We start from the raw sequence: 23,629 nt of genomic DNA, 5'->3' as shown, positions 1-23,629 counted from the left end.
AGATCTAACACTGCTCCTTCTCTGGTCGGCACCTCTACATATTATTGTAAAAAACTATCTTGCACACATTTCACAAACTCTAACCCATCCAGCCCTTTCACAGAATGTGTTTCCCAATCTATATGTGGAAAATTAAAATCTCCCATAATTACAACCCTGTGCTTATCACAAATATCCACTATCTCCCTACAGATTTGCTCTTCTAGGTCTCAGTCCCCTCCGGGTGGTCTATAATACACCCCTACAAGTGTAACCTCTCCTTTCCCACTCCTCAGTTCCACACAAATAGCCTTCGTGGACGAGCCCTCTAATCTATCCTGCCTAAGCACCGCTGTAATATTCTCCCTGACAAGCAATGCAACACCACCTCCTCTTGCCCCTCCGACTCTATCACACCTAAAGCAACGAAACCCAGAGATATTCAGCTGCCAATCACATCCCTCCTGTAACCATGTCTCACTAATCGCTACCACATCATACTTCCAAGTATCAATCCACACCTTCAGCTCATCCACCTTTTTTACAATACTCCTGGCATTAAAATATATGAATTTCAGAGATTTCCCAATTCTTAATCCCTGTTTTCCCTCATCTTTGATAACAACATTATTTCCTTTTCCTGCCAATTGCCCTTCATCTTCTTCCAGAGCATTTCCTTTCTCTATCACCTGCCCATCCATATTCAAATACTTACTACAAACTTTCTTTGTTTGCATTCTAACCTTCTCCTTTCTGCTCTGTACTATTTTGTTCCCTTCCCCTAAACATTCTAGTTTAAAGGATCCTGAGTAGCCCTAGCAAATACCCCTGCCAGGATTCTGGACCCCTGGGATTTAAGTGTAACCCGTCCTTACTGTACAGGTCACATCTTCCCCAAAAAAGGTCCCAGTGATCCAGAAACTTGAAACCCTGCCCCTTACTCCACCCCTTCAGCCATGTGTTAATCCTCCACCTTTCTATTTCATTAATTAATGCATCTAAAAATCAACATGATTAAAATGAATGTGTTTCCTCTTATACAGAATCTCTTTCAATCTATTCCTTGTTTTTTTAATCAAAGACTTTTTTAAAAAGAACTGAATTCTGCAGTTCATCTATTTTCATGGAAAAGCAAATTATCTAGAGTTCCTTTACAAAAGTTGACTTGGAAATATGCTTTAGGAGGTTTACAGTTACCGAATTTTCGGAATTATTATGAAGCTGCGCAACTGAAGTTTATTAATCGATTGTCAGACACTGAACAAATTCTAATATGGGCTAAAGTTGAGTCGTCACAGCTTTCAGTGTAATGCCAATGATTTTATATATAAATGGAGACCAAATGTTCTAAAGACTTATCATGTTCTTGTACTTAAATATTTATTGGAAATTTGCTATGAGAGAGATTATATGATTGGAACTAAGGGTAAAATTACTGCTCAAATCAACTATTTCTAGGAATAGGATCATTCCATTTTCGATGGTTAGTTGATATTTTAAGGATTGGGATTTGAAAGGTATTCGAATGGTGGGAGATTGTTTAGAGACGGGTGCCTTTCTTTTGCTCAATTGCAAGGAAAATTTTGGGTATCGTTGAATATTATCAAATATGACCTTTTTTAAAAGAAATTTTTGGACAGGAACTGAAACTTCCCAATTTGACTAGGTTTGAAAAATTAATTATGGAATCCTTGAAAAAAGGTTTTATTTCAGATATGTATGCTCTATTGCAAAAAAAGATGAGGAAGACTGGCTAAAGATGTATGAACCTAATGTAACAAGGTTGATTAATGTGAGATTGTAGTGGTAGCTACACTGAAGAAACTCACAGCCACTACGTTGGAAGCACTCAACGACTGTTTTTTTTCAAATCCCGCACATTCCCCTTCAAGGGCAGCATGAGTTCGGTCATCACATGCGTGGTGACATCATAATGGCTGCCCGGACCGAGCGCTGGGCTGGAAACAAGAAGCAAGGGAGAACCCCTGATGACGCCATCTACTCATGGCTGCCCCGCCATGCGGCAGTTCGCCACGAGAGAGTGCATCGCCACAATATATAGTTAATTATAAATTTTTACCTCAATTCTATTTGACACCAGAAAAATTAAAAAAGATATGATTTTAGCGAGTCAGACATGGAATGCAAAAAGGGACATTTATACGTTCAGTTTGGCCTTGTGCAAAGGTGTAAAGTTTTTGGGTGAAAGTTAGAGTATTTTGAGCTATTAGATGACCCATTACTTTTTTTTAATCTGGGATTTATGACAAATTTAAAAGAGGGATTAAAATTGGATAAATTTCAGTCGCAAGTAGGCAGGGTCATAAAGAGAACATCAGCACGTTGGCCTTCAAAAATCAAAGGACTGAGTACAGGGGTTGGGATGTTATGGTAAAGTTGTATAAGCCCGATGTTAGGCCATTTAGAATACAGAGAAAAATTGAGTAGACTGGGTCTTCATTCATTGGAGTGTAGAAGGTTGAGGGGAGATTTGATAGAGGTGTTTAAAATTATAAGGGGAATAGATAGAGTAGATGTGAATAGGCTCTTCCCCTTGAGGGTAGGAGAGATTGGAACGAGGGGTGATAAGTTAAGGGTTAGGGGGCAAAAGTTTAGAGGTAACATGAGGGGGAGTTTCTTCACTCAGAGAGTGGTGGCTGAGTGGAATGACCTTCCGGAAGAGGTTGGATGAGTGCATGGATGTGAGGGGGTTGGGGGGGGGGGTTATGGGCAGGGAGCGGGTAGCTGAGACGACAGGTGTTCACTTAAATCGGTGTAGACTAGAGGGACAGAGATGGCCTGTTTCTGCACTGTAATTGTTATCTGGTTTTGGTCATCGAACTACAGGAAGGATGTCAATAAGATTGAAAGAGTGCCGAGGAGATTTTTGTACATTAAAATTGTTAATTTAGACATACCGCGTGATAACAGGCCCACATGGAATGTGGCCCACCAGTCTGCGCCACCCAATTTACACCCCCCTTGGACATTTCAAACAGTGGAGGAAACCAGAACACCACCCCCCCCCCGGGGAAATCCCATGCAGACGTGGGGAGAACGTACAAACTCCTTACAGACACCGTGGGATTCGAACTCTGGTGTTGGAATGGCGCAGCGCTTACCAGGCTGCCCACGACAAGGGTGTTGTCGGGAAAGGTTAAACCGATCAGGAGTGTAGAAGATCGAGGGGAGATTTGACCGAGGTGTTTTGAACTACGAGGGGGATGGGCAGAGTCTATACCTCCTAATAAGTTTTCTTCCCATGGGCAGTGAGAACACCGAACAACCAAAAGAACTGCTCATGAGAACCACCCGTGACTCTTGTTTGTATAAAACAAATGTTTATTTACTTATTTTTACAGAAGTAATACTTGCCCTGCAATTGAACCATAGAACACTGCAGCACAGACAAAGAGGCCATTCAGCAGTTCTAACCTGTGCCCACCATCATTCAGCTGGTCCCACTGACACTTCACCCTCTAGGCCTCACCCGTCCATGCTTCCATCCAATTTATTCTTAAAACCCGAGATCGAGCCCGCGTTCACCACATCAGACGGCAGCTCATTCCACACTCCTGCCCCTCTCTTTTTTTTTAAATTTTTTATTTTTCACACCATAAACCACATTGACCAAGATACATACATTTTCCTTTTCAAATATATACAGTGTCATTTTCTCCCCCACTCCTCCCATCCCATCCCACCCTCCCTACCTCCCCTCCATTCATTTAAAGTACAAAATCGAAGATACATTAAACCAGTCAAACAATGTTGTCATTCAATAAAAATAAACAAGAAATTCCACTGAGTCAATTCTTTTCATTTCCTTCTCCTTTCGTTATTTTAGGTGGTAGATGTCCCCGATAGGTTTTCTCTATTGTGTTTCATGTCTGGCTCCCATATTTGTTCAAATATTTCAATATTATTTCTTAAATTATATGTCATTTTTTCTAATGGAATACATTTATTCCTTTCTATATACCATTGTTTTATTCTCAAATTATCTTCTAATTTCCAGGTTGACATAATACATTTTTTACTACGGCTAGAGCTATCTTAACAAATCTTTTTTGTGCACCATCCAAATCAAGTCCAAATTCTTTGTTTTTTATGTTACTTAGGAGGAAGATCTCTGGGTTTTTTGGTATATTGTTTTCTGTAATTTTATTTAATATCTGGTTTAGATCTTTCCAAAATTTTTCTACTTTCTCACATGTCCAGATTGCATGAATTGTTGTTCCCATTTCCTTTTTACAGCGAAAACATCTGTCAGATACTGTTGGGTCCCATTTATTTAACTTTTGAGGTGTAATGTATAGCCTGTGTATCCAGTTATATTGTATCATACGTAACCTCGTGTTTATTGTATTTCTCATTGTTCCAGAGCAGAACTTCTCCCATGTTTCCTTCTTTATCTTTATATTTAAACCTTGTTCCCATTTTTGTTTAGTTTTACCATTCGTTTCCTCATTCTCCTTTTCTTGCAGTTTAATATACATATTTGTTATAAATTTTTTGATTATCATTGTATCTGTAATCACATATTCAAAGTTATTTCCATCTGGTAACCTCAGACTGCTTCCTAATTTGTCCTTCAAGTTGGATCTCAATTGGTAATATGCCAGCACTGTATCTTGAGTTATATTGTATTTATCTTTCATTTGTTCAAAGGATAATAATCTATTTCCTGAAAAACAATTTTCTATTCTTTTGATCCCTTTTTTCTCCCATTCTCTAAAGGAAAGATTATCTTTTGTAAAAGGGATTACCTGATTTTATGTCAGTATTAGTTTTGGTAATTGGTAATTTGTTTTATTCCTTTCTACATGAATCTTCTTCCAAATATTGAGCAGATGGTGTAATACTGGAGAACTCCTATGTTGAACCAATTTTTCATCCCATTTATATAATATATGTTCAGGTATGTTCTCCCCTATTTTATCTAGTTCTAATCTAGTCCAATTTTTATCTAGTTCTAATCTAGTCCAACCCCTGCCCCTCTCTGAGTGAAGAACTTCCCCCTAATGTTCTCCAAAAACCTTTCCCCCTTTCAGCATAAAATTACCACCCCTCATATTTATCTTCCCTCAATCTAAATGGGAAAGCCTCTTTGCATCCACTCTGTCGACACGTTTCATAATCTTGTAAACCTCGATCAAATCTCCCCTCATTCTTCTTCGCTCCAGGGAATAAAGTCCCAACCTGTTTAACCTTTCCCTGTAACTCAATTCCTGAAGACTTGGCAACATCCTAGTAAATCTTCTCAGCAATGCTTAAGGTGGAAACAGAACTTCTAAGACCATTACACGGATTATGGGGGCACCCCAGGACGAATGGCCTGTAACCGTATGCTGTATGCCTAAATTTAAAACAAACTCAATCAGGGACTTATTTAACAACTCTTAACTTGGCATTTTACTGATTTTATTCTCTGTATTGCACAGTGAGTTTCAGAATCAGAATTTATTGTCATGAACAAGCCATGAAATTTGGTGTTTTGCGGCAGCGTCATAATTCAAACATTCATATTATAACCATCTGATAATGTTACTATAAAAGTAATAGGCACGAAAAGTCAGGCAGCGTCTTCGGTTCTTTGATCCTTCAGGAATCTGGTGGCAGCGGGAAAGAAGCTGCCCTCTTGCTCGTCTTCAGGCTCTTGGACCTTTTCCCCGATGGCAGCAGAGTGAAGGGGGCCTGGGCCTGGGTGATCAGTCTTTGAGGATAGAGGCTGCTTTTTGAAGACCCCGCCTCATGTCGATGTCCTTGACGGAGTGGAGTCTGGTGTCTGTGACATCACAGGCCGAGTAAACGACCCTCTGGAGTTTATTCTTGTCCTGAGAATTTGCATATCCATCCCAGGCTGTGATGCGACTGGCCAGAAGGCTCCCAACCTGTAGAAGTTTCTGGGAATTTCTGGTGACGTCACGAAACTCCTCCAAAACCTCACAAAGTCGAACTGCTGGCGAGCCTTCTTTGTGATTGCATCGACGTAGAGGATCCAGAACAAAACCTTGGAGATGTTGACCCCCCTCCCCCCCATGGATTTGAAGTTTTCCACTACGGAGCCCTCGATTCGGACTGAGCTGTGTTCCCCTGACTCCCTCCTGAAGTCGACGATCATCTCCTTGGTTTTGCTGACGTTTTGCTCTGTTAAAGTAAGTTATTTATTCAATATTGTTTTGTGTTTAGTTTGTGTTTTATTGAAATAAATGATTTGTTAAATAAAAGGGGAAGTCGGGTTGGGGGTGCATGGGAGACGGTTGGTTCAAATGGGGAAGTTGGATTGGAACATCACTGCGGACCTCTTTGCTCCAGCAGAGCTGCTGGGATCCGGCAGGAGAGAGGGTGAGAGGATGGGGAGGCAGGGGAAAGGAGGAGCAGTGGTGGGGAGGACTTGTGCCAGCCTTCTGCTACCCACCGTGACTCAGGGACATGCTGGGGTCCAGTGGGTGGACGGAGGTGGGGGGGGGGAGTGTTTGTGGGGTGGGTGTGGGGTTGATCACCCTCTCCATCTCATAGAGAGGTCGAGGTTTTGAGACTCCCTCCAGCTCCGTTCAGTCTCGCTGATGGGGGGGTGGGTGAGAGAGCACCACACTAAGGGATGGGTGGTGAGGGAGCCGCACACTGAGGGAGCACTGCACTGAAGGGGGCAGTGAGGAAGCCTCAGGCTGAGGGAGGGGTGGTGAGGGAGCTTCACTGAGAGGGGTGAGGGAGCCTCACACTGAGAGAGAGGTTGTGAAGTGGTCCAGCAGTGGTGGAGGGGGTTCACTAAATGAACAATGTGCAGGACAGATGCCTGATAGGAGCTCCTACCCCCTCATGAGGGTTGCCCCTCTGTCCAGCCCCTGGGGCTGAGTTTCTGTCCCGACCCCACGACCCTGTGATTGAGGTGTGGGGTGAGAATCCCCCTCCCGCCCCTCAGACCCAGGCTTTCATTTACAAAACAATATTTATTTCTTTGTATAGATGAACACTTGTCCTGCAGACGTGTTGTTTGACTGCACGTGTGTTATTTCTGGGTGTGTGTCTGCGTGTTTTGCTCCGAGGTCTGGAGAATGCTGTTTCCTCGGGTTGTACTTGGACAATCAGATGACGGTAAACTTGACTTGGCTCCAGTCTCATTCTCAACCCTTGTCGGATGCTGCATTAATACGTTACCCACCCTCATTCTCCCTCCTCTCTCCAATCCTATTCTCCGTCTCCCTCTCCTCCACACCTCCTATCGCCCTCCTCTTCTCTGCTCAAACGCGATCCCTCTCCTCCTCTCACTCTGTCCTTCACCGGCAGAGGAGAATCGTTTCCGGATCTTCGTGGAGAATCTGGGGAGGGCTCGGAAGTGGCAGCAGGAGGACAGAGGGACGGCCGTGTACGGCGTGAACAAATTCAGTGACATGTCAGGTACCAGCGCCCGGCCCTCAGAAGCCCCCGGCTGCGTGCTGTGGGAGGTGCCCAGCTGTCATGTTGGGAAGGGAATCAGGTTCGGTGGGTTCACAGAGAGACGAGTCTCGTCTCGAGTGTTACGCTCACATGTAACTTTAATTAACACATAAAAGACAAACGGGAGAGAACGTTGCTTGATTATAATACAGGTGCGATGAGTTAAGCCCAGCAAACCCACAAAATTCGTAAGTTGTAAAATACCGCATCTACCGTGTTTTATAAATAAATCTGGAATTCCTTTACTCCGCGTTGAACAAACTATTCATGTACACAGCTGAAAGCGCACTGGGCCTGAAGAATGCCGTCCGATACTCTTGCGCGATGCTGCTGTCGCCCAGGAACGCGAGAGGGGAGCGACCCGCAGATTCCAAGCAGATCGGAATTCGAAATTGGAAGTTTCGGAAAATCGTTAAGATGGGCCATCGTAAGCCAGTTTAATTCAACAAGGATGCAGACGTTCACCTCAGTATTATGGCTCAGCTTCAGTGGAAAGCCCACCTTGCCCGTGACACTTCCAGCCACGTCCACTGCAGCGAATTCGTGGGCGCGGGGAGGCGTCCGGGGCTTGGACGACGAGACGGAGAGAGAGAGAGAATGTGCTGTGCGTTGGTGTTCTATACAGAGCGAGTTTGTGCTTCCAGTCAATAACGATTTAAATTAGCCAATGGCAAGACGGGCACTAATGGTGGCCGGAGTCCATCCCTGATTGACAAGTGAGGTGACTTCCGAATAAGTTTCAGACACGTTACCGCCAGCAATGCCCAATATTCCAGACAGGCTGGGAAGCCACTTACCCTCCACCCACAACACCGGTAGGCAGAAATCCGTGATGTGAGAGATTAGGAAACTTGACATAAAATATGAAAGATGGGGAAACTAGTGCAGGCATGTGGAGTGATGGATTAAACCAGTATGAACAGGCTAAGCATGCAAATTAGAATGCAGGAAGCACAGTCAGCCTATGTAAGATAAGAATCTTCTAGTCTTTTCCACAGGATCAGTGAGTCCACCGTATGAATAAGATAATGAGAGGTGAAGGAATAATAGAATGTAGGAAGTTGAGATAGTCTGGATGAGATAAGGGTCTCCTAACCCTAGACAGAAGTACCAAGTTCTACATATATAATTAGTAAGCCTTACACAGATTTATCAAGTTATGTATATTAAATTAGTAAACCCTAGACAGGATTAGCGAACTCTGCATATGAAGAGACTGTAGCTCTGAGAGTCGGAAAGGTGTGAACGGGGACAAGGGAAAGGTTGTGAATAAGGACAATGAGGATAATGACATGAGAAGACACCTACATGATACCCCCTGGTCCTGCAAGTGCACAGAAACAGCACGTAGGCAGGCAGGATTACCTAATGCCAAACCTCTCCAGGAGGCAGAAGAATGTAAGGGGGAGGGTATTCCTATACTGAAATTCACTGTATAAAAGTTGGGTGAGCCCCAGTGTATGTGTGTATTCCCATGGTAAGGGGAAGCACCCAACTTTGCATTGTTGTTTAATAAATGTTCTTTGTTCTCAATTTTTGTCTCGAGCAATTTCTGTGAAGGTACATCTATTTCTAACAGTAACCTCTGTGCTGGGATTTCATGGGGGCACACATTGTGTTACAGAAATGGCCAAATTGCTTCACGAAAGAGCCACACACAACAGATATTTGAGAGCTGCAAGACATGGAAAAAATATCACATACACTTTTTCACTCTTACATGTATGTTTTGTTACAAAAAATTTATATAACCGGTAAGAAATAAATTAAATTTTATATGGACGTACATGCTTTTGGGCCACAAGCCCGTCCTGCCCAATTGACCCCTGGTATGTGTTGAAGGGTGGGTGTCCCAGGGGGCAACCCAGACAGACACGGAGAGAAGGTACCAACTCCCTACAGACAGTGTTGGATTCAAGCCCCCGTCATGATCGCTGGGTGCTGCTATGCCAACCGTGATTATATTTATTTCATGTATGTCGCTTTTAAACTGAGAAAGTACCCGTACCCAGGCCAAGTATTTGACTGATTTGCTGCGGAGATCTCTTCCCGAGGAAGCAGTTAAAACCAATTAAGGCACAGTAAGGTAGATTTTTGCATCAGGGGATTTAAGGGTCACGAGAGAAAGGTGTAGCTGGGGCCACAGCCAGATCAGCTGCGATCTCACTGAATGTGGGAGCGGACCTTCCCACACCACAGACGAGTATCAACACCGTCCATTACCAAGGTTGCAAAGCGTACAAGGCCTGCACCTGTTCCAATTAGAAAATCAACTAGAATCCGTAAACAACTTGAGAGGCTTCAGTATTCATAACATCTCATTATATTTTGATTGCTTTGCAAGTTATTGGTTTATTTTGGCTGTGAGAGAATTCTCAATGCCAAATATGGTATCCATGCATTGCTTGCTTAAGTTTTACATAGCAGCTGTCGTTTTGATTTTCACCCTTCTTCTGACAGGGGGAGAGTGTGGTGAATCTCTGCTGAGCTGTCAGTCTTCCCTTTGGCTAGCCTCGCCTTACTAACATTAGCTGTGTCATACCCACACTTCTGTTCGGCTCCGAATCATGGGTCCTCGACCAGCATCACCTACGGCTCCTAGAACGCTTCCACCAGCGTTGTCTCCGCTCCATCCTCAACATCCATTGGAGCGCTTTCATCCCTAACGTCGAAGTACTCGAGATGGCAGAGGTCGACAGCATTGAGTCCACGCTGCTGAAGATCCAGCTGCGCTGGGTGGGTCACGTCTCCAGAATGGAGGACCATCGCCTTCCCAAGATCGTGTTATATGGCGAGCTCTCCACTGGCCACCGTGACAGAGGTGCACCAAAGAAAAGGTACAAGGACTGCCTAAAGAAATCTCTTGGTGCCTGCCACATTGACCACCGCCAGTCGGCTGATATCGCCTCAAACCGTGCATCTTGGCGCCTCACAGTTTGGTGGGCAGCAACCTCCTTTGAAGAAGACCGCAGAGCCCACCTCACTGACAAAAGGCAAAGGAGGAAAAACCCAACACCCAACCCAAACCAACCAATTTTCCCCTGCAGCCGCTGCAATCGTGTCTGCCTGTCCCGCATCGGACTTGTCAGCCACAAACGAGCCTGCAGCTGACGTGGACTTTTACCCCCTCCATAAATCTTCGTCCGCGAAGCCAAGCCAAAGAGAATCTCTACCGTTAAAGATACTCTCCTTGGGTATAACTGTGTATGCACCCATTGTCTTTCATTATTGTACCAGAAGTTTCTGCTAATAAAAGCCATGACTATTGTCTGACCGCATCGTCTTTCTCTACTTCATCCACTTTCTTTCCAGTGCAACTTAAGTAACTGAACTCGTACACTAATTTATTTACCCAACTATTTTTCAAGAGTTCTTATCGATGTCGCACTGGCGGCAGTATGTCTCTTTGCCACCTTGTAGGTTTGGCTGCGACCGTTAGTGATGTAGCTTGTTGTGCTTCACCTGACAACTGCTGGGTTGATGTTTCCGTATCAGTGGTTGTGGACTCTTCACCTGATATTGGTGTTGCCGGCTTTGCTGGCATTCAAGCTCTCTGCTTCATCACGTCTGGTGTCGGCCAGATGCAAATTCTGTTCCTCTTCAGAGGACTAGTGCATATTCAAGAGCCGATGATGAAAACATGGACGCTGGCAAATGTCATCAGAGAAGCTGAGAATCCAAGGTCATACGTCGTCGAGACAGACCCTGGCCATCAGCTGAGGAGGAACAGAATTCTAACTGCATAGTTAGGAATTTAATTTGCATCCTCATGGCTTCAAAGGCTCTGGCTGTGTCTATAGCTTCAAGCTATTCTTCCCTATAAGAGACTTTTGCACTTCGGGATGGGCCCTCCCTCATCTTAGTTGATGAACTAATATTTCTCTCTATCCTTAAATCTGCATTTTGTGGCAACGGGTTTTAGTCCAGTGAGTTTATCAAGTCTCATCAGTCTCTTGCATTAAGCCTTGAAATTCATCATGATTAATTCTATGATTAGACCTGGGTTCGAGGTGAGAAGCAAACTTTGCAAATATCTGCTCTGCATCATTTTTCTCCACCTCTGTGAGCTCCCAACTCTCAGAAGGCCTCATTCTCCCATCCAGAGAAGTATATAACTGACCTTCTCCTCTGCTGTTGCATTTTTAAAATGGCTTTTGAATGTTGATTTGCTGAAACTTTTTAAACAATTCAACAATGTCTTCAGCCTCCCATCTATCACTGGGTGAATGGCTGTTGCTCCAGCCATTTTTTTCAGTAATGTTTTTTCTCTTCTTCCCCTTCGTATTTCAGTGACTTACAATCAATTTTATGGTTTTATTGTTGTTCTGTTATACCACTGCCACCATGTTATGCCTCAGTGTTACTTGGGAGACTTCTTAAATAACTTAGAGATGCAAGATTCAAATAACAGAAGAGACTTTACTTACTGATACCTTCCACTACCCCAGGAAACTGATCACATACACTCGTATGCATACGCCCCACAGTGGTGCACTACAGTGAGAAGGGTGTATTCTTTCGTGGTTACAAAATAGTTCACACTATCCTGACAATATAACAGATTAAGCCACCCCGTGACACCAACTTTTGGGGCTGCGGTATTGCTGCATTCGATTAATTGGTGCACTGTGGCTGACCCACTTCCCAGCAAGCGGACTGGCTCCCAAAATGGCAGCCGTGCTGTGGCAGGCCTGCATCCAACGCGGGTTTCTATCGGGAAGCGACGTCACTTCCTGCCCAGGTGACAGAGGCCGTGACACATGAAAGCTTGGAGCTGTCAGTGTCACGCAGCGCAAGCATTGACTTCCCCGTGTATACATCAGCTTGAGAACGTGTACAGTGATTCCACAGCATGAACACCGACGTCTATAGTAGCTCAGTAGAGAATACATTGCTGCAGCACCTTATTTTCACCTGCTCCGCCCCAAACTGTGATCATCTTTAATTTTGGCCTGGAGCACAGTACCTGGAGAAATGGGACTCAGGCCTCGAGTTCTTTGGTGTGGTGGCAGCACTTCTGTCAGTGGATGTGACCAGAAGCATTTTGCCGTCACGACGAACAGTGGCTGTGACTGAAAGAATCAAAATCCAAATTTATTGTCATTAATTCGATGTTTTGGGGCAACATCACAGAGCAAACATTCATATTATAACCATCTTACAACAATTACTATTAAAAAATTAAATAACTGCATGAAAAGTCAGGCAGTGCCTTCGCTTCATGGATCATTCGGGAATCTGGTGGTGGCATAGAGTCTAGATTGTACAGTCTAGGGTAGTGGTTCTCGACCTTCCCTTCACACTCACAGACCACTTTTAGCAACCCCTTACTAATCATAGAGCACCGATGGCAGAGGGATTACCTAAAGCGGGATGTGAGTGGAAAGAAAAAGGTTGAGAACCACTGGTCTAAGACAAACATTTGGCTAAATGAGAACCATATGTACCTGTTCTGACTAACCTACAAATCCGATGTTAAGACAGACTTAGGAATGGATCTCATTTGTAACAGGCCCCTTTGGACCTTCACGTCTGTGCCAAACCTTTTTCTGCCTAGTCCCACTGACCGCTACCTCTCTCGATCTTGGGAGATAAACTACCCACACTGATATCTTTGACATGCCCACTGAATCCCACAGTATTTGACAGTGTTGTGTAGTGAGTGCATGGGTGAAAGAGACCCGGGTTCGAATCCTGCGCTGTCTGCCTGCATGGGTTTTCTCCAGGGTCCACCAGGTCCATCCAAACGTTCGAAACGGACCTGGGTTAAAGGTGAATTGGGCAGTATGGGCTCGTGGACAGGAAGGGCCAGTACGTCCAAATGTAAAAAGTTTAAATTCTCACAGAGGGAGGTAAATCTCTGGAATACTCTGTCGCCAGAGGGTGGTGGGGGCTGGGAGTTTGAAGGAGGAGGGGCGTAACTCTGGTGTTAACAGGGGTTGTGATGAGCAGCATTGACTACCATACATGGGCATGAAGGGGAGGTGCAGGTTCAGTCGCTAAAGACGTGTTGGCAGTATCATATCCGTTTGGATTATGCCAGCCAATGAGTACGGTGAGTGGCGGAGCCTCCCTGGGGCAGAAGGGCAGTTTTGAGATGGGTGAAGTGGGGGCATCAGTAACAGCGTGACTTCCACTACCTTCCACTCCCTCCCCATCCCCCACCCACTCCAAACCATGCTGGGGGCCAATGAACGGCAAAAGCTCTTGGCCCAGTCAATGTAGGGACAGCACATTCAGGGTAGGGACAGCACATTCAGGGTAGGGACAGGACATTCAGTGTAGGGACAGGACATTCAATGTAGGGACAGGATATTCAATGTTGGGACAGCACACTCAGTGTTGGGATAGGACATTAAGTGCACGGACAGCACATTCAGTGTTGGGACAGTAAATTTGGACTGTTGCCGTGCTGGGTGTCTAAATCTAAATATTCGGGGGCCAATGGACGAGATAGGTTGGTGGGAGAAGGGATGAATGGCCTTGTCTCACCTCTCTGCCATGCTCTTTCCTGTCTCACCTCTCTACCATGCTCTTTCCTGCCTCTCCTCCAGAAATAGTGAAATGGGTGGCTACGAGAGGTCCAGTCATTGTCAGGATTAATGACTGGATTTTGAGGGTAAGCACCCCTCCATTATTCAATCGCCGTTGGACTTTCCCCACCCCCCCCAAATGATCCCATTGAAAGGGGACTCCAGAGGCAGTTAGGTATCCCTGGAAGCTAATGTGTACCTCTCCCGGTTCTCAAAGGGGTGGGGGGAAACCCAGAAGGTAAAGGTCCCATTACTGTTACATCATCCTACATTGAGAATGTAAAATACATGAAAATCTTTAACATTGTCCACCCATAAGGAGTCGCCAGTTTGTCCAGCGCCCGTCACAGAAATGAGGTCCCAGCAAGGAACGCCTAGCTTACAAGAACAGTGCTCTCACCACTGGCTGCTTTTCCAGATACCCCCTGAAAAACTGGGTGTTTCCTGTTTCTATCTCCTGTTGACTCAGGGTCAGTCAACACACAAAAGGTCCTTCACCTCCTCGTGGACCAAGTTGGCCTTTGATCCCGTCCCATATTCTTCTGAACCTTTTAACCATGGTTCATGTGACACGGTTCGTTTATTGACCCAGTAATATTTCAGGAAATTCCCGCTCATCTGCCATAAGGCTCCCCTTACAGTCCAAGGCAGAGAAGCAAATGAGAGCCTCCCACCCCCGAGATATTGACTGTCCGTGGATTAGACTTCAGCTCTCCGAAAGCCACTCAGCCTTCAGTCCAAACCATTAGCGACCTGCACTCCAGATGCGCACCTCTGCCACGATCAGGAAGGCTCCATCTCGCATCTCTTCTCAATCTTTACCATCTCTACCTGAAAACTATGCCCTCTAGTTCTAACCTCCCCTACCCTTGGGTGGAGCAAACTGTGACCATCCACCTCATCAATGCTGAGTCTCAACATGGACAAGATGAAGGAGGTGATCGTGGACTTCAGGAGGACCAGGAACGCGTGCCCCCACTACACTTTGGCAACACTGTCGCAGAGAGAGGGGAGAGCGCCAGGTTTCTTGGAGGTCATTGAACCAGTGACCTATTGTGAACGCTCAGCATCTCCTCCCTGGTCAGGAGGGTGCAACAGGGGCTGCACTTCCTGAGAGGACTGAAGTGGGCGAGGCCACCGGCCGCCGTCACGTCAACCTCTATCGAGAGTGTCCTGGCCGGCTGCATCATGGTGTGGGTACGGTCGCTGCAGAGAAACAGATTGGAGGTCAATCTGCAGGACCACGAGAGTGGCAGAGAGGACCACTGGAATCTCCCTTCCCCCCGCCACCCACCCGGATCGTTGTCTGAAGAGGGCACGCAAAAATCTTCCACCCCCACACACGGCCACTTTCAGCTCCTCCAGTCGGGGTAAGAGATACAGGGGTATCAGAGCCAGCACCACCAGGATGAGGAACAATTTCTTCCCGCGGGCAGCGAGAATGACCAAAGGAACTGCTCGCGCTGACCCTCCGAGACTCCCATATCCATGAAACAACATTTTTGCATTTATTTGTCTGGATGAACCCTTGTTCTGCATGTGTATTGTTTGTCTCTATGTGTTATGTCTGGGTGTGTTTCTGCGTGTTGAGCACTGAGGACCAGAGAACCCTTGCAATCAGATTTCAATCAACGATTACTTTTCCGTCAACTTGTCCAAGGTCCCCTCTCACCTTCTTTCAGTCCAGCCTCTCCTTATAACTCAAGTCCTGGTGATGTCCTCGTTAATCTTCACCTTCCGACTGTAATCACATCCTGCCTATAGTACGTAGTTCGACACATACTCCCAACCTTCCCACCTTACAATAAACTAACATGCCACTCCCAGTTCTGGAAGAGCATTAATACCAGTTCTGTCGCCCCAATTGTTACCTTCTGCAACGCGCCACGGTGTATTTCGGCAGTTTGTATCAGAAACGGGCAGTAATCGGCCATCCGCCCAGTCGAGCCAGCTCCGCCGTTCACTGAGATCGCAGCTGATCTGAGGACAGGCTCGTCTCCATCTCCCTTCATTTCCCCCGACGATGTAAAAATATACCCAATCTTGTCTTGAATAGGTTTGCTGAGTTCACTTCAATGGGCAGCAAATTCCCTCCCATAAAAGCAGTTCCTCCTCATCTCCGTCCTCAATCGACTGCCCTGGATCTTGAGGCTGTGTCCCCTCGTGCTGGTCTCCCCCACCCACGGAAGCAGCTTACCCACCTCTACCTTATCGATTTCTCTAAGATTTCTCTCACTCTTCTAAATTCCAGTGAGTACAGCGTTATGAGCCCACAGGACCCCAAAACCCAGCAGCAATAGATATTCACCAAGACAAATGGTTACTTAAAGAAAAGTTGCTTTTAATTATCTTTAAACCCGAAAATAGAATCAAACTTTAACTTACCATTAATATACTTAACCCAAATTAATCCCCTTCTAAGTGCACATGCGTGTAATGCATGTGTAAGTTCAGAAAAGTTATTTGGTTCACTGTCCAATCTCACTTCTCATTCCTCTAAGTCCACTGGTTGCTGGCAATTCTTATACTGTGAACAGAATTTAACATGTATAAAGTTTACCAGGCTTTGTTGCTCTAAAGGTAAATGGTTACCGCTCAGGAAGGTTCTTGTCAGTTTTCAGAGAGAGATTTGTTGTTCCAGGACATCCACAAATGATGTACCTCAGTGTCTTGCTGACGAAATTTGCCCCTTCAGGGTTCTCCAGATAATCACCTCTTTCTTTCAGGTCACCACAGAGTTTCTTTCTGTTTCTATTCCAAGTGAAACATTAGACAGCCAGTCCTCTCCTCTTGCATGAACCACAAGGTCTTTCACCAGGCCGTCATCCAAATGGGCTGTGGACAAGCTTGTCAGCTTGTCCTGTTCCAGTCCCAGCTACTTCTGCTGCCTGTAACACTGTCAAGTGATCTCTGCTTCTCTCTCCGCTGTCTCAGAGATAAAGCCTGTTTGACTCTCTTTGCTTGCAAAGCAACACGACCCTCTTACAACAGCCTGCTCTTTCATCTGTTGCCTTTGGTAAACAACAATCCATTAGTGTAGCCTCTCGAATATTCTTGAAAGCTCTTGCTAAAGTTGTGGAGCCGATATGTCTACCAGGGGGCAGAGCTCCAGTATTTCAAACTTTGTATGTGACCTACTCTAACAAACCTTCCACAATTTATCTCCCAAAGACATATCTATATACTCTGTCACAACAGTTCCAGAGGGCTCAATCTTCCCTCATTGGCTAACTCCCTCATCTCTGGATTCAACCTGGTGACCTCTTTTGTGTTTACATTAACATCTCTGGTTCAATCGGCTCCGAGATCCTCTCCGGACCCACTTCAGACATGCTTTCACCACCCCACCACCCCCCCCACCCCCGATCTGCCAGCCCCGACACCCCAGCGCTCTTGGGACAACACCCCACGGCATTCGGGAAGGCCCCGTCAAAAGACGGGGCTGAGGTTGAAGCAATTCTGGTGCCAGGCAGCTGAAGGGGAACCCTGTCGTTACATCTCCTCAGAGGTACGTGAGAGGAATTATCGGCCCTAACTTCCACAACTGTCCAGGCTGGGTGCAGAATCATGCAGTGACAATCATGGGATACAGAGTCAGTGAGTACCCACCCCGAGCTGAGAACGAGTCACACAGAGAAGCCGGCCCTTCCACCTTGCCCACGCCAGTCCCAGCGACAAGCACGGTCGGTAGCCTTCTGTGCGTTGGTGACTCAAGTGCCCATCCAGGCACTGCACAGGCTGACGGGTTGGAAGGGTGGGGAATGGTGTGCTGGGCTTTATAAACCATGGGATCCATGAGGTGACGTTGCAGCTGCACGAGACTTTGGTTAGGCCCCCCCCCCCCAACTTGGAGTATTGGGTTCAGACCACTACAGGAAGGATGGGGAAGCTGTAGAGAGGGCACAGAAGAGATTCACAAGAACCGATGCCCGGATTGGCAGGCGCACCTTGTGAGGATGGGTCTTTTCTCCTGAGAGTGACGGAGGGTGAGGGTGGTGTACAAGACAATGAGAGGCTTTGATTGTGTGGACGGACCCCAGGGGCTGAAATGGCGGAGATAGTTTTAAGGTTCTCGGGCGCAAGTACAAGGGGTGTTATATAGTCAGGATAATGTGAACTATTTTGTAACTGCATAAGAATATACCCTTCTGACTGTAGTGTCCCACTGTGGGGTGTATGCATATGAGTGGGTGTGAAGTTTCCTGAGATAGTGAAAGGCATCAGTAAGTAAAGCCTCTTCTGTCATTTGAATCTTGCATCTCTAAGTTATTTAAGAAGTCTCCCAAGTCACAGAGAGACATAACGGGGGGAGGGGGGGGGGGATATGCAAGAGGGGTGGGTGCACGGCATGTGTTGCCGGCAATTGGTGGGGTAGGCTGGGGAAATTGGATCTTTGAAGAGACAGGTGCATGGAACTGAGAAAAGTGGAGAGCTGCGCAGTCAGGAAATTCTAGGCCATGGCTCGAGTAGGTATTAGGCTCGTAAAACACTGTGGGCTGAAGGGGCTGGACTGTGCTGTGGATTTTGAGAATCCGCGATGCGCAGACATGGGAACTGTGTTCCGGATCCCAACTGCTTTCTGGGCGGTGACTTGAGAACTCGCACCGTAAAGGGACGCCAGGTGAAGGCGCTCGGCGGAGTGCATCATGGTGTGGGGTACGGTCGCTGCAGAGAAATAGAGAAGCTGCTCCGCCCAAGGCTGCTAGAGAGCGGTGAACGGCCCTCTCTCGAGTTCGCCTGCAGATCCTGCTGTCCTGCCAAAGTTGCTGACACGCTAAAGGACCATCGCATGCTCTCTGGGTGGTCACATGCTCTCCATTCCCTCCCATCGGGCAGAAGGTACACGCGCTTGAAAGCCGACAGGTGCAAGGTGGACTTGCTTCGGCAGCACTCCCAGAACATAGAAATCTACAGCACACGCGCAGGCCCGTCGGCCCTCAGTGTGGTGCTGGCCTGATACCCTTCCCTACCAACCACCACACGGTTGGTGAGGCAGTTAGCGCCACGCTGTTACAGCGCCAGCGACAGGGGTTCGAATCCCGCCCTGACTGCGTTCTTCCCCTGGGGTGGGGTTCCGGTTTCCTCCCAACCTTCAAAATCGTACCGGTGCGGGGGCGGGGGCGTTGTTGCAGGTCATTTGGGTGTAACTGAGCGTTCCAGAAGGGCCTGTCACCCTGCCAAATTAACATAAAATCTGAAAAATCTTTAAAAAACCCTCAATTTTACTCAGTTCCACGTTGCCCGGGCTTGTCCGATGTCAGAAGCTCAGGTCTGGTCGAGGGGTCACTGCCGTGGAACAATAGGGGCTGTGGGTGTTTGCTATCCAAACCCCCAGAGTCGATCCCTCCAACTGTCTTCCTCTTCGCCACATCTCCAGCCGCTCAGTCTTTGCACTTGCCAAACCCGCCCCTCTCGCGATCACCCCCCGGACATCTGTGGAGGAAGCTCAGTGACCGGGACCGGGGTCGGATGCAGCTGGGAATGGGATAGGGAGGGGGGTGGGGTCCTCACTCCTGTTCCAGAAAGGAATATTCCGTACTGGAGTGTAAAGAACAGCTGGGGGTGGGGGGTGGGGGGTGGGGGGGGCAACTCTCCAGACTCTGGGTGGGGGGAAGCAGAGGCACCAAGTCCTTTCAGAATGACGTGTGAAATGGGGTTAACCGGCCATTTCGAAAGGGCGGAATCCAACCGGGTCCCTGACCTACCTCAGAGGGAGTCAGAAAAGACGCTTCAACTTGCCCACGGCCGATTTGAAGGGGAAAGTGGCCACAACCCGCTTCTTCCGGCGGTCGGCGGCCGAACATCCGGCGGTACTTACGGTGAGTGCGTGACGCGTCATCGCGGGAGGCGGGGTCCCCCTTGAATCGGTAGTTTAATGGGTCGACCACCCCCCACCCCCCCGGCGATTTGAACGGTGCACCTTGGGCCCGGGTCCCAGGAGGGCGACGCGGGGGGTGACTGTGATCGTCCAAAGGGTTGTACCGACGGCCCCGTGTTCAGGCTTGAAAAGGAGTCGCTGGGCCTGGGCCCAAGATGCTGGCAATTGCCTCAAGGGGTTGAAGTGGAGGACCTGCGCAGGGCACCTGAAAACGGGGAGACTGACCCAATCCACCATCCCGTTAAGCAGGGGAGATGACCCCCCCAACCCGTTAAGCAGGGGAGATGACCCCCCAACCCGTTAAGCAGGGGAGATGACCCCCCAACCCGTTAAGCAGGGGAGATGGGCCCCCCAACCCGTTAAGCAGGGGAGTTGACACCCCAACCCGTTAAGCAGGGGAGATGGGCCCCCCAACCCGTTAAGCAGGGGAGTTGACACCCCAACCCGTTAAGCAGGGGATTTGACACCCCCAACCCATTAAGCAGGGGAGATGACCCCCCCAACCCGTTAAGCAGGGGAGATGGCCCCCCATCCCGTTAAGCAGGGGAGATGGGCTCGCCAACCCGTTAAGCAGGGGAGTTGACACCCCAACCCGTTAAGCAAGGGGGATGGCCCCCCCAACCCGTTAAGTAGGGGAGATGGCCCCCCATCCCGTTAAACAGGGGAGTTGACACCCCCAACCCGTTAAGCAGCGGATTTGACCCCCCATCCCGTTAAGCAGGAGAGATGATCCGCCCAATCCGTTAAGCAGGGGAGATGAACCCCCGCAACCCGTAAAGCAGGGGAGATTGCCTCCCAACCCGTTAAGCAGGGGAGATGCCCCCTAAAACCCATTAAACAGGGGAGATACCCCTCAACACTTTCAGGAGGGGAGATGATCCTCCAACCCATTAACCAGGGGAGATAACCCCCAACCCGTTAAGCAGGGGAGATGCCCCCCAACCCGTTAAGCAGGGGAGATGCCCCCCAACCCGTTAAGCAGGGGAGATGGCCTCCCCAACCCGTTAAGGAGAGGAGATGACCCCCCCCACCCGTTAAGCAGGGGAGATGACCCCCCCAACCCATTAAGCTGGGGAGATAACATCCCATCCCGTTAAGCAGGGGAGATGACCCCCCCACCCGTTAAGCAGGGGAGATGACCCCCCCAACTCATTCAGCAGGGGAGATTGCCCCCAAACCCGAGAAATAGGGGAGATGACCCGCCAACACGTTACGTAGGGGAGATGGCCACCCCAACCCGTTAAGCAGGGGAGTTGATATCCCCAACCCTTTAAGCAGGGGAGATGATTCCCCCATTCCGTTAAGCAGGGGAGATGACCCCCCAACCCGTTAAGCTGGGGAGATGACCCCCAAAACCCGTTAAACGGGGAGATGACCCCCCCCAACCCGTTAAGCAGGTGAGATGATCCGCTCAATCCGTTAAGCAGGAAAAATGACCGCCCCAACCTGTTAAGCAGGGGAGATTGCCTGCCCAACCCATTAAGCAGGAGAGATTGCCTCCCCAACCAGTTAAGCAGGGGAGATGCCCCCCCCCCAACCCATTAAGCAGGGAAGATGCCCCCCAACCCGTTAAGCAGGGAAGATTCCCCCCCAACCCGTTAAGCAGGGAAGATTCCCCCACAACACGCTAAGCAGGGGAGATGATCTCCAAACCCGTTAAGCAGGGGAGATGGCCTCCCCAACCCGTTAAGCAGGGAAGATGACCCCCCCAACCCGTTAAGCAGGGGAGATGCCCACCAATCCATTAAGCAGCGGAGATTCCATCCCCAACCAGTGTAGCAGGGGAGATGATACCCCAACCCGTTAAGCAGGGGAGATGATCCCCCAACCCTTTAAGAGGAATGATGACCCCCCCAACCCGTTGAGCAGAGGAGATGACCCCCCCAACCCTTTAAGCATGGGAGATGGCCCCCTAGCCAGTGAAACAGGGGAGATGACCCCCAACCCGTTAAGCAGGGGAGATGACCGCCCCAACCTGTTAAACACGGGAGATTGACTCCCCAACCCATTAAGCAGGGGAGATTGCCTCCGCAACCCGTTAAACAGGGGAGATGCCCCCCAACCCGTTAAACAGGGGAGATTCCCCCCCAACCCGTTAAGCAGGGGAGATGATCCCCCAACCCGTTAAGCAGGGAAGATGAACCCCCAACCCATTAAACAGGGGAGATGACCCCCATCCCGTTAAGTAGGGGAGATGGCCCCCTAACCAGTGAAACAGGGGAGATTCCATCCCCAACCCGTTATGCAGGGGTGTTGACATTCCCAATCCATTAAGCAGGGAAGATGACCCCCCAACCTGTTAAGCAGAGGAGATGGCCTCCCCAACTCGTTAAGCATGGGAGTTGACACCCCCAAACCATTAAGCAGGGGAGATTCCTTCCCCAACCCGTTAAGCAGGGGTGTTGACATCCCCAACCCATTAAGCAGGGCAGATGACCCCCCAACCTGTTAAGCAGAGGAGATGGCCTCCCCAACCCGTTAAGCATGGGCGTTGACACCCCCAAACCGTTAAGCAGGGGAGATGACCGCCCAACACGTTAAGCTGGGGAGATGACCCCCCAAACCCGTTAAACAGGGGAGATGCCCCGCCATCCCGTTAAGCAGCGGAGATGATCCCCCAACCCGTTAAGCAGGGGAGATGATCCCCCAACTCGTTAAGCAGGGGTGATGACCCCCCCAACCCGTTAAGGAGGGGAGATGACCCCCTCAACCCATTAAGCATGGGAGATGGCCCGCTAACAAGTGAAACAGGGGAGAAGACATCCCAACCCTTTAAGCAGGATAGATGGCCTCCCCAACCCGTTAAGCAGGGTTGTTGACATCCCCAACCCATTAAGCAGGGGAGATGAGCCCCAAAGCTGTTAAGCAGAGGAGATGGCCTCCCCAACCCGTTAAGCAGGGGAGTTGACACCCCCAAACCGTTAAGCAGGGGAGATGACCCCCAACCCGTTAAGCTGGGGAGATGACCCCACAAACCCGTTAAACAGGGGAGATGCCCCCATCCCGTTAAGCAGGGGAGATGATCCGCCCAATCCGTTAAGCAGGGGAGATGACCGCCCCAACCTGTTAAGCAGGGGAGATTGCCTCCCCAACCCATTAAGCAGGGGAGATTGCCTCCCCAACCTGTTAAGCAGGGGAGATGCCCCCCCAACCCGTTAAGCAGGGAAGATTCCCCCCCAACACGCTAAGCAGGGGAGATGATCTCCCAACCCGTTAAGCAGGGGAGATGGCCTCCCCAACCCGTGAAGCAGGGGAGATGACCCCCCAACCCGTTAAGCAGGGGCGATGAGCCCTCGCAACCCATAAAGCAGGGGAGACTGCCTCCCCAACTCGTGAAGCAGGGGTGATTGCCTCCCCAACCCGTTAAGCAGGGGAGATGCCCCCCAAACCCATTACGCAGGGGAGATTCCCCCCCATCAATTTCAGCAGGGGAGATTTACCACACCAACCCATTAAGCAGGGGAGATGGCCCCCAACCCGTTAAGCAGGGGAGATTGCCTCCCCAATCCGTTAAGTAGGGGAGTTAACACTCCCAACCCATTAAGCATTTGAGATGACCCACCAACCCGTTAAGCAGCGGAGATGACCCCCCAACCCGTTAAGCATGGGAGATGGCCTCCCCAACCCATTAAGCAGGGGAGTTGACACCCCTAACCCGTTAAGCAGGGGAGATGACCCCCCAACCTGATATGCAGGGGAGATGACACTCCCAACCCGTTAAGAATGGGAGTTGACACCCCCAAACCGTTAAGCAGGGGAGATGACCACCCAACCTGTTAAGCTGGGGAGATGACCCCGC

General features: G+C 48.6%; 1 protein-coding gene across 1 annotated transcript; it reads left to right on the top strand.

Annotated features, from left to right (window-relative positions):
* The first annotated feature begins 5,483 nt into the window (after positions 1 to 5,483).
* Positions 5,484 to 8,930, top strand: LOC138740777 (cathepsin W-like). The gene is made up of 4 exons (XM_069893858.1): positions 5,484 to 6,137; positions 6,949 to 7,077; positions 7,270 to 7,380; positions 7,697 to 8,930. Exons 2-4 carry the CDS (start codon positions 7,038 to 7,040, stop codon positions 7,858 to 7,860), a joined length of 315 nt encoding a protein of 104 aa, XP_069749959.1. The 5' UTR covers positions 5,484 to 6,137; positions 6,949 to 7,037; the 3' UTR covers positions 7,861 to 8,930.
* Positions 8,931 to 23,629: the final 14,699 nt, after the last annotated feature.

The sequence above is a fragment of the Narcine bancroftii genome, chromosome 8 (assembly GCF_036971445.1).
Source record: "Narcine bancroftii isolate sNarBan1 chromosome 8, sNarBan1.hap1, whole genome shotgun sequence".
NCBI lineage: Eukaryota > Metazoa > Chordata > Chondrichthyes > Torpediniformes > Narcinidae > Narcine > Narcine bancroftii.
Note: the sequence above shows the minus strand (reverse complement) of the source record. Positions and strands in the feature narration are given on the sequence as shown.